Genomic DNA, 14,063 nt, shown 5'->3' with positions numbered 1-14,063 from the left:
TCTGTAAAATGCCACATTTTAACTATTTTTGCTACCCTGATAAGAACAGATACTATACTTTCTCCTAATTAAAGACCAAGAAGTGATTTGTTATTATGTATACACGTATGTGTGTTTGTGTACATCCCAAAGATGTCAGACAGGTGTTAGATCCACTGGAGCTAGAGTTACAGGCAATTGTGAGCTATCTGATATGAATGTCGGGAACAGAACTTGGATCTTCTACAAGAACAGTAAGCCGTCGTAACTGCTGAGCCTTCAATCTAGCCTCTGAAATGATGCATTTTAGGAACAAGAATTCTCAAATGTCTAGAGATTATAATAATAAAGTGCTAAGGCTGGGTCCTAGGGCTTCATATATAACAGGCAAGCATTTTAACACTGAGCTATAGTTTCAGTCCTTCTTGTTAGGCAGGGAAAACTAAACTGAACGCTGGAGAAAGAAGGGCATAGTCAGAGAGAAGCCATGTAGCCCTGCCGGAGCCAGATAGAATTGGTAAGCCACTGCCACGTGGCAATACACAGATTAATAGAGATGGGTTAGATTAATATGTAAGAGTTAGCCAATAAAAATCTAGAGCTAATGGGCCAAGTAGTGTTTTAAATAATATAGTTTCTGTGTGATTATTTTGGTTCTGGGCAGCCAGGACAAAGGAGCCCTCCTTGCAACATTGTTCTCGTTTACATAGGATCTTATGTAGCCCATACTGGTTTTAAACTCACTATGTAGCCAAAGACGACTTTAAATTGGCAATCTTCCTGCCTCCATTCATCAAGTACACCAGGCATAAATGTGCTGCAGATATACACACAGGCAAAATACTCACACACATAAAATATAAGGAGCAAAATAAATCATGCTAGTAATATATCTTATATTCTATATACTAATGGGTAGTCTGTAATCACTATATAAGCAGGAACTTCCTTTACCCCCAAAATGTTTAATGTTAGCTAAGAGAAAGGTCTGAACAAAGCAATCTTACAAATAATAATGGCCATATCACCGAAAGCCTACTGTGTCCCAGACACTACTAGGTAAGAATCCATGCTAAGCAGCACAGTCAGAAGACTTGACCAACTTGGACAAAGCTGCAGGGACCAGGCTGGAAGCAGGCGTGGTGGTGGACGCCTGTCTGTCCTGGCTGACAATGTGACCAGACCAGGAAGGAAGACTGGAACGCAAGTCCTCCTTGAGTCTGCAGGCTGAAGCACGGCTATCTGGCACACAGGAAGCACTGGGTAAATATTCCCAAAGGCAGGCTTTTCCTGAAGTCCTTTCTTATAAACCACAGCCTTCAGCTGCTGCCCTCATCCAGGCTCTGAAAGGAGGTAGGGAAAAGGATCCCTTGATCCTAGCCCAGGAGTTTAACTAAGGTCAGCCTGGGCAAATGGCTAAGATCCTGTCTCAGAGATAAATATTAAAACCTAGAAGAGGGTAGGAAGAAGAAACAACAAAAGCCACGTATGCATGAAAATGCAGTAAGAAAACCTGCTAAATTGTAAGCTGCTTAAAACAACAACAAACAGGGCCTAGAAAGGTATACTAATTTGTATATATGTTATGGATAAAGTCCAAATTTTGTACAAATGTCAAGAACACGTTTAAAATTACAAAAATTCTCTACAAAGACCTGTCAATTTGGAAATCTCCAAAGAGAGAAAACAATTATAAAGTGCCAAACACTCAGTCATGATCTACTTGCTCTTAAATCCAACCTCATCAGGAAATTTAAAGACCAACTGTCTAAGCTGGGCATGGTAGCAGAGGCAGGCGGAGGCCAGCAGAGGCCACCCTCGTCTACAGAGTGAGTTCTAGGACAGCCAGGACTACATAGAAAAGGCCTGTACTGAAAAAAACCTAAATAAGTAAATAAGAATGACTGGCTGTCTAACACAGACCTAAGACTTTGGATAGAACTGAGTTTCTGGTAATTTTTAAGACATATACACACTCCTGAAGGCCATATAAAGATACAGGACTTTATGGTGAAAGAGATATGGCTTCGAAGGTAAAAGCAACTTGATTCCCATCACTCACACAGCAACTCATAATGTCTGTAACTCCAATTCCAGGGCATTAGACACCCTTCTCTGGCCTCCACCGGCACTGCATGCACACAGTGCACAGACATACATTCAGGGAAAACACTGATATACATAAAATAAAAATAAATAAAAGGTACTTTAGGCTGAAAGATGGTGGCACACAACTTTAATCTCAGTACTTGAGAAGCAGAGGGAAATGGATCCCTGAGTTCAAGGCCAGCCTGGTCTACAGAGTGAGTTCCAAGAGAGTCAGGGCTATACAGAGAAACCCTGTCCCGAAAAACCAAAATAAATAAATAAATAAATAAAAGTACTTAAGGGTAAGTGATATCATAGTGAGGGAGAGGGATTTCTTAGCATGCTAGATAACAGCAACTGCCACCACGGAAAACACAATAACTAACTGTTGCATAAACTGCTAAGAAAATAAATCTTAAGAGCTCCTACCAACACAAAAAAGAGATATGATATAACACAATGTTAATTAGCTGGCTTTAACCATCCCTACAGCAAATACTCACATGAGATCATATTAAATGTCACAAATATACAAAATTTTAATCTGGCCATACGAAAAACATCAGTTACCTTCAGCGGCTCAAGTTCATTCTCATAGGACTTGACAATTTCCTGTGAAGACCTTAACTGGGCTTCCTTACTAGTGATCTGATCGCGAATCTCACAAGCTTTCTCCTTATTTTGCTTCAGATATTTCAATTCTGTTTGACACTCTTTCACCTTCTGACCTTGTGTCTGACGTACCTGTCGAAGTGTTTCTAAGGCTTTAATGTACCTTTGAAGATGTGAAATAAAAGTAAAATTTTTGGCTGAGTATTTTACAATAGAGTATCAAGCAAACACTAATTTTACATTTAGAGTTAATAACCTGGAAAATGGTTATGACATCATGGCTAAGTGAAAAAAATTACATTTATTCTATCAGATAAACACGCACAGCAAGAAAATGAAAGGAAGTACGGCCAATTCCTCATGGTGGAATATTGAGTGCTGACCCTTTTTGCTTTTTAATTTTTTCTTTTATAAAAGAGCATCAAAGTGGCCACAGTGGTACCTAAAGCTCCAGACGCTGGGTGAGCACAAAAATTTGAGGGCAGCCTGGGCAATAAAACCAACAGGAGCACCTTACCCAGACTGGGGATCTAACTCCGGTGAAACACAGGTACTTGGCACGAGGACCTGAATCAAGCGCAGCCTCACAAAACACAACATGACTAAATAATTTCATAGCTACAAAGTTCACAGTTACAAACCTTGTTGCAGAAAAAATCTCATCAAACTTTTGCTTCAGGGCCTTTCCTTCACTTAAAGGCCAGTTGGAGTCTTCTTGGTGACAGAAAATGACATTATTTAGCACAGCCTTGGAAACCCCAAGACAGCTTATCATTTCTCGGTCGATTTCTGCACATTTGGAGCTCAGACTGACATTTTCACCATGCCTACAAAGTTGAGAATCAGGGCTATCAGTGAAACAGCCTTTGGAGGTACCTCCTCTTCTGTTTAATTCTCCCCTTCCCCCCGAGACAGCGTTTTTCTGTAGCTTTGGAGTCTATCCTGAAACTAGCTCTTGCAGACCAGGCTGGCCGCAAACTCACAGAGATCTGCCTGCCTCTGCTTCCTGAGTGCTGGGATTAAAGGAATGTGCCACCACTGCCCAGCCTGTTTAATCTTATAAACCCTTTTCTTGAGGTCTCATCTACCCGAGACTGGCCTCAAAGTCAGTGTGTAGCTAAGAACAACCTAACTATCCCTAAACCCCAAGTGCTAGGATTACAAGGGTCTGCCACCACACCCAATCTATATGGTGCTGGGCATCAAGCTGAAGACTGTATACTAGGCAAGTACTCTACTAATCGAGCCACATCTTCAACACATGCTATTCTTTACACTTTATGTGTCCCATTAAAACAGTGTCCTCCTGCTAAGAAAACTCATGGAGCAAGGTGGATTGGTTGGTGAAGTGTTTGCCATCCAAGCATCAGGACTGGAGTCCAATCCCAGCACATTGTAACAGAAAGTTCAGGTGGTAGGATGCACTTGGAGTCTCAGTGCTGAGGAGGCAAAGACAAGACTCCTGGCCTGGGGCTCACAGGCTATTAAATTAGCAAGCTCCACATCAATAAATGACTGACTCAAAAAAGAGAGAGAGAGAGAGAGAGAGAGAGAGAGAGAGAGAGAGAAGTAGCTCCTGAAGAACCACACCCAAGGTTGAACTCTGGTTTCTTCAAACACAAGCACCCCTGCAGATAAGACCACAGAAATAAACACACATACAAACAAGGGGAAAAAAAGCTAGCTCTTCATGGTCAAAAGTTCACAGATGAGGTTATATGAAACAGGTACTGCAAGAAAGAAGGTAAGAATTTTTAAAAAACATAGTAGGATTCTTTTGGGTCTATATGTTTTTGTGTGTAATGTCTGTGTGGCCACAGGACAAAGCCAGGTGTCTTTCTCAATCAATTTCCACTTTTCTTCTGAGACAGAGAATCTTGCCACTAAATCTGGAGTACACTGATTCAGCTGACGGAGTAGCCAGCAAGTCCCAAGATCCTCCTGTCTCTGCTTCCCCAGAGCTGGAATTACGAGCACACATGATCACTCTGGTTTTCACATGGGTACTGAGAATCAAACTTGGTTGTTCATTCTTCTTTGGCAAGTATCTTCCCATACTTCAAGTTTTGAACAACGAATTTAAAATAGTCCAAGTGTACATACTTGTGGGTGCCAGCAGATGGTATCAGATCCTCTGGAGCTGAAGTTACAGGTGACTGTGAGTGACCTGATGCAGGTGCTGAGAACTAAACTTGTGTCCCCTGGAGAATGCAAGTGCTCTTAACCACTGAGTCCTCTCTCTGGCCCCAATAACAATTTTCTACACTTGATCTTAGTCAAAAGGCTGAGAAGTGATGAAACCCATTTCCTAACCCACATTATTTGTGCTTCTGTTTATTCACCTTTCCCTGTCTGCTACTGACGATCATATTCTATTTTATTTACTTTGGTCTCTTGTGTTTCTAGTTCTGGGATGAAAGAATAAATACTTCCTATTATATATAAATTATTTCAAATTATCATACTTAAAAATCCAGGTATGTGAGCTGGCTGTGGTAGCTCACATCTGTAATCTGAGCATTAGGGAGGCTAAGGCAGGCAGACTACGGTGAGTGTGACAGCCTGGGCTGTCACAAACTGCTAGATGTAGTAGGACAAGCCTATAATCTCTTCTTGGGAGGTGGAAGTAGGAAGCCCAGAAGTTCAAGTCATCCTTGACTACATAGGAAGTTTCAAACCAACCTAGATTACACAAGATCCTTATCTCATAAAACAAAAATCCCAGATATATAAAACAAGCTTCTGACATTCTTTTCTGATAAAGCCTATCTTCCAAATCCATACCCATTAAGAGGGAGTATCAACTCTAACACACAGATAATGGTCAAAAGGGATAAGTTATTGGTCTTCCCTACTTGTCTAATTTTTGCCTCACCCATCTCTGTACATAAAAATAGCATTTTTTCAACCTGTGCTTGGACAATTATATAGTCTCAATTACAACAACTAATCATACATGACAATAATAAGGCAATGGAATATTATTGATAAATCTTTAACAAGATCATTCTATTTCTGGGCTGGAGAGACAGCTCAGTGGTTTAGAGCATTCACTGCTCTTGCAGAGGATTTGGGTTTGAATCCTAACACCAAGGTGGTGGCTCACAACCATCTAAAAACTCCAGTTCTAGGAGATCTGATGCTTCCTTCTAACCTACTGTACATACAAACATGGAAGCAAAATATTCATACATACTAAATACATAAATGTAAAGAGAAATTGAAAAAAATCATTCTATTTCAAGATAAATAGTACCAAAAAACTAAATGTTAATAATGGCTGAGACTCTGTACATGTAGAGGCATGGAATAGATGGGAGCTCTCCTCTGTATTCAATTACACTGTAATTACAATATCACTCTAAAAAATAAAGCCTGAGGTCAGTTGCGGAGATGTGTGCCTACAATCCCAGCACTCACAAGGCTGAGGCAGAAGCATCCTTTTGAGTTTGAGGCCACTCTGGGTGACACAGCGAGTTCCAAGTCAGGCTGAGCTTCAGTATAAGCCCTAATCTCAAAAAGAGAAAAAGAAAAAAAACGACTATACCAAAAAGGAAAACAAAACCCTGCTGGAAGAAAATTAATACACTCTTCGATAAAACAGTAGTGAGAGAAGGGCTTCTGGGCCAGGAGACCAATGTGAGCGGCTCTCCAAAACAAGCTGAGTACCTACTTCCTTCTAGTAATGACTCCTTCCAGGGTTTTAAATTCTGTTTTTTTGCTTTTCTGACTACAAAGCATAGATCTCTGCACAGCCACCACCTCTCCGTTGACATCTCGAAACTGCAGGCGAATCTGGGCTCGCACATCTGTTTCTTGAGCAACCTTTGATGGTAAACAGAAAAACATGGTCATAAGTACCAGCATGCCCCTATCAAGAAAGGGTATTAACACTTTGCTTATTCAAAAACGAGAGGGAAGCCACTAAAAGACCTCACTCAAAATGAGCCACTTTTACACTTTTTCAAAATATGAGAAGTATATTACTTAACTTATTTTTTCATTAGCTGCATCTTTTGTTCAGGGTTCATTTCCCCTCTACTCACTGATCTACACACTAGCATATCCCACTTTATAGACACTAATAACAATAGCCAATAACAACCCCTTATCAAGAAAAACTCTTGCCAGGTGGTGGTGGCGCATGCCTTTCATCCCAGCATTCAGAAGGCAAAAGCAGAAAATCACAGATTCAAGGCCTACCTAGTCTACAAAGCAAGTTCTAGGATAGCTAGGAATACACAGAGAAACCCTATCTTAAAAAACCAAACCAAACCAAAAAAAAAAAAAAAAAAAGAAAGAAAAAAACAAGAAAAATTCTCTAGCGATTGCCCTCTTAGTTACAGAAGAAAAAAAAATATAAACTAAAGATTGGTTTTCTGACCACTGAAGCTGACTTTGTCAAGAGGAACAAATGGCTCCATATATCCAAACACCCTTTCACTAACAGTTAACATAGTGAAGTTGAGGGCATGCTCCTTCACTAACTGCAGACTTCTCCTCTTCCCAGTCTATAAACACATCAGGTCTAGAGCTCTAGCTTCAGGCCATTCTCTTTTATTTATTTCCTACCTGATGTCCTCAGGCCTGAGATGTTAACTGTACTCAACTATGTGTGTCTATCAATAATTCCTAATTTTCCTATGTAACTCTTTTTTTAATTTATTTATTTATTAATTATGTATACAGTATTCCTTCCATGTATACCTGCAGGCCAGAAGAGGGCACCAGACCTCATTACAGATGGTTGTGAGCCACCATATGGTTGCTGGGAAGTGAACTCAGGACCTTTGGAAGAGCAGGCAATGCTCTTAACCTCTGAGCCATCTCTCCAGCCCTCCTCTGTAACTCTTAACCTCTCAGTGTTTTTTTTTCTTTTTTTTTGGCAACTGGATATTTACTTTGGAAATCTACCAAATATCTCAAACTTATATATGTAAACCAGACCCGCCCAAATTCCCTTTTCGAATATCTCTATGATATTAAGAGGCAAAATGATCACTTATATGTTTTTGAAAACAGGGTCTCACTGGGTAGCCTTGGCTGTCCTGGAACTCTCTTAGTAGAACAGGCTGGCCTCGAACTCACAGGGATCTGCCAACCTCTGCCTCCTGAGAGCTAGATCAAAGATGTGCTCAGCTACCACCTGGCTGGAAAAAATAACTAACAACTTGTTCAAGAAAGAGCCTGAGGCTAAGCTTCTGCTTCTCTCAATATCATTATTAATAACATTAGCTAATCTATTGGTTCTATCCTCAGGTCACACCCCAAATCTGTCTCTCACCACTTCTAGTACCTTAACTAGGCCACCAATATGATCACAGGCCTCTCAGTCTCCTTCCTTTGCCATTTACAGTCTTCTGTCAGCAACAGACTGACCTTTAACACATGGCTCAGACCGTATGTTTTCTCTGCTCAAAAGCTTCTAAATGTCTGTTTAAAAGCTGGGCTGAGGCTAAAGGTCAGCAGAGAAGCACTTACCTAGCATGCTGAGGGCCCACTGAACCTAGTGTCTTCTAACTCTGACTTGGCTTTCTACGCCTGCCTTCACCACTTTGCTCCTCCGGGTCTTTGAGCACACTCAGCCTGTTTCCATTTCAGGGACTCTGCACTCAGTATTAACACTGAATGGAACCACCTTCCCCAGACTCTAAGCAACTCTCTTCCTCTTGAACAAACATCTACAGGGGTTGTTTGCTATGTGAAAGAAAAAAATTTGTGTCTTGTTTGACTGTTTTTGAGACTGGGTCTATGCAGCCCTGGATGGTCTGGAACTTACTTCAAGAATGCAGGCAAGAAACCCCTTAGGGGATCCCTGGTAGCTCAAATCACAGCTGGTGGTGGCTTGTACCTGTTCTTAGACCAGGCTGGCCTCGAACTCAAAGAGATCCGCCTGCCTCCACCTCCCAAGTGCTGAACTTAAGGCGTGTGCCACCACCGCCTGGCCTCAACACACAAGTTTTAGTATGGGAAAAAAAATGTGTGGACAATGCTATCATTTACTTAAACTGGAGTTTCAGAGGTAGAACCAGGACTGAAAACAAGGGAAGGATGTGAGTATAGGGAATTAGGCATAATTTATACTAAACACAATGAACAATATTGACACACATGTAGGGTAGCTTGGTAGAGTTTTGTTAAAAACTGAAGGAATTTTCATCTGATCCCTTCCTCAATAAAGTAAAAGCCAAAAGCATTAACTGAGCAGAGTAGATTATAGATTTAGAAAGACAAAGTCTGAGCAGCCAGTCAGTTTAGAGGGCTCAGTAAAAGTGTACTTACTAGCAGTATGACTATTTCCAAGATGAAATTCATAAATGCTTTCATAATTCCAGCATTATCTTTAGTCACATCAAAGTTTAAAGTCACATTAGGAGTGTTTTGATAAAACACTAATGAAAACCAGTTTCGGGAAGTTTATTTGGCTTCCAAGTTTTGTCTTGGGAGCCAGGACAGGAGTTCAAGCTAGGAATTGTAGTAGGAGACTGCTTGTTTGTCTGCCAGCCGCCCAGACTACCGAAATAACCACTGTATTAATTAAATCACTGCTTAGCCAATCACTATAGCATATTCCTAGCAAGCTCTTATATATTAAATTAACCCACTTCTATTATTTTATATTAGGTTCATGGCCTACTGGCAAGTTTCCAGCTGACAGCTCCCGTCTTTCCCCTCTGGGAAAGACTCTGTGGAGTCTCCTGACTCTGCCTTCTTTCTCCCAGCATTCAGTTTAGTCCTTTCCCATGTCTCTCCCCTCTCCCCAGCTCTATTCTACCCTATCACCAGCCAAGGCAGATTCTTTATTCATTAACCAATAAAAGCAACATATATACAGAAGGACTTCCCACAGCAAGGAATCTGGTGGCAGGAACTGCAGCAGAGACCATGGAGGAGTGCTGTTTATTGGCTTGTCTAGCTACCTTTCTTACACAGCTCAGGCCCACCTGCCTGAGGACGGTATTATCCACAATGGGCTGGGCCCTCCCATACCAATTAGCAATCAAAAAAAAAAAAGCCCCACAAATAGGCTCACAGCTCAATCTGATGTAGGCAATTCCTCAATTGAGGTTCCCTTATTCCCAGGTATGTCTAGGATGTTTTGTTCATTTGAGACAAAGTCTCATGCAGTCTGATCTGTACTCAATCTCCTGATCCTCCTGCCTCCATTTCCAGAGTACTGGATTACAGGCATGTGGCAGCATACCAGGCTTAAAGTTGAAAGTCGCATTTAAAGATACAACTTAAATAACAGGTGTTGGTTAAATAAACTAGGCCTGGTAGTAGTGACACATGTCCTTAGTTCAGAAGGCAAACACAGGTTAATCTCTGTTAAATTCAAGGCCAGTCCAGTTTACATAGCTAGTTTCAGGTCAGCCAAGACTATACAGTGAGCCTTTTCTTAAAGTAAACAAATAATAACCCTACAGGACATAAACTCAACAGAGTATTCATGGAAACTAAAAACAGCCAAGTGTGTCTATGTTATTAACGTGTATAGCACACCGCTAACCTAACTTGTATAAAAAAAATTTCTAGGGATACACTAAATATAAATATGCAAGTGTATTTATAAACACACAAAGACATGGTTTTACAAGCACAGAGAGAATTTAAGAATAAACTCTAAACTTACTCAGATTTAATGGGACTAAATAAATTCATATTCTTCCTATATATAGATATGCAATAAGAAAAACCTATAGGCCAAACACAATGTCCTATATTACATACACTAGTAATAAAAATACTACAATTCAAGCACAGCTTCACTAAGATTTTCATCAAGGTAGAACAAAGGGAAAAACTAAAGCAATCTAAATGCAAACAATAACGCAAATATTAACGCTATTTATACAGCATCACAAATTTTAAATAAAGACTTCAGCTTAAAAAAAAAGCACAAAGACTGAAAACACACCCCAAATACCAATATTTTTTATTACTTTGTATGTGATGTGCAAGTGTGCACGTTTGTGTGTGGGCACATGTGTAGAGGTCAGAGGACAACTCTGTGGCAGCCATTCTCTCCTTCCACCTTCACAAGTCTGACTTGCATAGCAAGTGCATTTACCTGCTGACCCCGTGTCAGTCCTGGGGTTTTAGTAACCTCACACTGTATGGCAACACTCTGTGGGGAAAACCTGAATACATCACTACACAGGACTATGATCTCTGCTCTGCAAACCATTACACATAGGGAGAAAAATTAATAAAAATACCAACAACGGTTATCACAGGGTGCTTAGACTGTAGATGACCTTCCTCTCTTCATGATTTCCATTGTTAAGTCCTTTCCAATAAGCAACTAGTACTTTTATAATTATAAAAATTTCATTTTTTTAAATATGAAACTTTATAAACACCATTACCTTGGGATCATGAACAAATGTATTTCCTTTGGTTCCAGGAGGGAAATCTCCAGTACAAATGTACTTTAGACATTCAATGATGGTCTAAAGAAATAGAAAATTGTGTTATTTAGTTATTAAGAGAACCACAGAAGTCTATGACAAATATTTGTTCACATCCAGGTGTGGTGATGCACGCCTACAATTCCAGGACTTAGGTGGAAGGCAGGAGAGATCAAGCGTTCAACGTTAGCCTAAGCTATGTGGGATGCTGTCTCCAAAATAAATAAATAAAATAATAACAACATACATATCTACGCAGCTAGTGGTTATAAACGCTTTACTAGGTCTTTCTTCCAAGAGACTAATGTTTGACTGTAGCGGGTATGATGTTAAGAAAATAGACGTTCACCACACATTTCCACATAAAGGTCCACCCCCAGGCCTTCAACACCCAACTTGGCATTTCTGGCTAGCCTGCAACTCACAAATATGGGCATGCCTCTGCCAATCTAGAATTAAAGGTATGTGTCACAATGCACAGCCCAAATTTTTAGTAGCATGGTAACAAAAGTTTGCCAGTTTAAGGCTCACTCCATCAGTTCATCTATTTTTTTTCCATTTCTAACATTATCTTGACCATCAGTTCATCTCGACATTAAATCATTTATTTTTCATACGTTATGTTTTACCAGTAGACAAGTTTTGAAACTCTAGGTTACGTATTTCTCACATATTATATCTTTGCGGCGGCGGAGGATGGGGTGGGGTGGGGTGGGGGGTGTTGGGAAAAACTAACGCGTAGTGACAGCTAAGCTTCGGGAACATGGGGCGGGACCGGAGAGCAAGGACGCGGGTGGCCTTCCACGGTAATAAGAGCCGAGCCCAAAGTGGCTGGGCCAAGTCGGCTCCGAGGTCGCTGAGGTCCACGCGCCAAGCAAGGCGGCACCCCAAGCACCTTCTGGGGCCCTCGCCTCAGGACTTACCGTCTTCCCCGCCCCATTGGGTCCAACCAAAATTGTGAGGGGGCTGAAGAAAGTGATAATTTGCTTATCTTTATCCTCTATCCCAAAACTCCGCACGCCCAAAATGCTCATCTTTTCGATCCGGGACATGTTTGCTCCACGTTTCGTATCAGAGTGTCAGGGGCAAGATTAAGCTCAGGCGGAAGCTAGGCAAGCCGGGAAGCGGACGCTACGAGAGTCCCGGAAAGTTCGGAACACACGCTGCGAGCTGCACGCGGGAGCTCCGGCGGGAGCACTTCCGGTCTCGCGGGCTTCCTTCCCCGAGGGCACGGGCCGGTTCAGGGGTGCAGACCCACGGCTGAAGAAAGCCAAGCGACCCAGCGACCGCAAACTCGCAGATTACCGCTTCGCTTGACCTGGGGTCACGTGGGACGCGCGCGCCTTGGCCACGCCTCTCGCACGCCCGGGGCATGCCGGGAAGTGGGAAGCCTACGGTTCGCTAGAAGGGTTCCCCGGGGTGGCTCCTTAAAAGGCCCGGCGGTCGTTTCTGACTTCCCAGCTTAACTGTTTAGTTTGGTTTACTTTGGTGTTTTGAGACAGGCGCTATCTCTGTAGGTCAAGTTGGCCTCGAACTCGGGACTCACCTGCCTCACCCTTTCGAGTGTTACTATTACAGTCACCTAGCCCGGTTTGGAAAGAGTAACTTTTTAAGTGGAAAAGGCCAAGACTTGACTCTCTGCACTTGGATCCCTGGACTGCAAGAATGGGCTGGGCTGGGGTGCGTTTGGAGACCGTTAAGTGTTTTGACATCTGCGTTACTGACAATACTGTTTAGTTATATTTTTCACCGTCACTTTCTGTAAACGGAGACTACTCGTTCTTTTTTCCCTGCGGCCCAGACCCAAATAATGGCAAGTAGTTTCTCCTGATCACATGATCACATGTGATGTCATCACAACCGACGGTATCTGTATATTTGTACTTCAGAATAAATCAGTTTTAATTCCTAGTAAGATGTACTATTGCTAGTTAATGCTTACACTAAAGGTTTGTATTGAGATCCTTGCAGGGGCCTTGTGTGTACTGGGCAAAGGATTTGTGCCCTGGAGAGATGGCTCAGCCGTTAAGAACACTTGCTCTTTGTAGAGGACCTGGGTTCAGTTTGCAGCACCTACATGGTGCCTCCCAACCATCTGTAACTCCAGTTACAGATCTGACACCCTCTTCTCACCTCCCCGGGTACCAGGCATTGACAGGCTGCATATACATGCAGGCAAAACACACATAAAATACGTATATGTGGATTTTTTAAGCTTTGTCCCTGAGTTATCAATAATATGCATACACCTCTACCCTAAACAGTGTTTAAGAATGCAAAAGGATGGGGCTGGAGAGATGGCTCAGTGGTTAAGAGCATTGCCTGCTCTTCCAAAGGTCCTGAGTTCAATTCCCGGCAACCACATGGTGGCTCACAACCATCTGTAATGAGGTCAGGTGCCCTCTTCTGGCCTGCAGACATACACACAGAGAGAATATTGTATACATAATAAATAAATAAATATTAAAAAAAAAAGAATGCAAAAGGATGTTTAAGACCAAACACAAGTCTGGGGACTGCTCCTGTAGATCCAAAACTCGGTGCTGTTATGAAAGGTAGGAATTGATTGTTTTCAAAATAGGAGAAAGGGCTGGTTGAGGAGGCTCAGGCCTGTAATTCCAGCACTTAGGTGACTGAGGCAGGAGGATCGTCTCTAACCATCAGCCTGAACTAAGAGTGAAATACTGTCTCATAATAAATGAATAAATAAAAGCCTTGCTGGGCGGTGGTGGCGCCTTTAATCCCAGCACTTGAGAGGCAGAAGTAGGTAGATCTTTGTGAGTCCAAGGCCAGCCTGGTCTACAGAGTGAGTGCCACGACAGGCTCCAAAGCTACACAGAGAGACCCTGTCTCAAGAAACAAACCAACAAACCAACAAACAAACAAAAAAACCTGGCCCTGAGTGCCCAGCTCCAGTTCATATATCCACAGCACAACTCCTGCACCTAAGACTCAGGGAAACACCTCAGAAAA

At 42.0% G+C, this 14,063-nt stretch overlaps 1 protein-coding gene across 1 annotated transcript in view; it reads right to left on the bottom strand.

The window, feature by feature from the left end:
• Positions 1–12,415, bottom strand: part of Rad50 (RAD50 double strand break repair protein) — a 63,661-nt gene extending 51,246 nt beyond the window's left edge. The window contains exons 1-5 of the mRNA XM_048437667.3: positions 12,014–12,415; positions 11,049–11,132; positions 6,353–6,504; positions 3,321–3,506; positions 2,638–2,842 (exon numbers count right to left, since the gene is read on the bottom strand). Coding sequence (XP_048293624.3) covers positions 2,638–2,842; positions 3,321–3,506; positions 6,353–6,504; positions 11,049–11,132; positions 12,014–12,142 — 756 coding nt within the window. The 5' untranslated portion in view covers positions 12,143–12,415. The remainder of the gene's footprint in view (positions 1–2,637; positions 2,843–3,320; positions 3,507–6,352; positions 6,505–11,048; positions 11,133–12,013) is intronic.
• Between the last annotated feature and the right edge of the window lie 1,648 nt (positions 12,416–14,063).

Source organism: Myodes glareolus, chromosome 9 (assembly GCF_982192425.1).
Source record: "Myodes glareolus chromosome 9, mMyoGla1.1, whole genome shotgun sequence".
Classification (NCBI taxonomy): Eukaryota; Metazoa; Chordata; class Mammalia; order Rodentia; family Cricetidae; genus Myodes; species Myodes glareolus.
The sequence above is the reverse complement of the archived record's forward strand: the minus strand, read 5'-3'. Positions and strand labels throughout refer to the sequence as shown.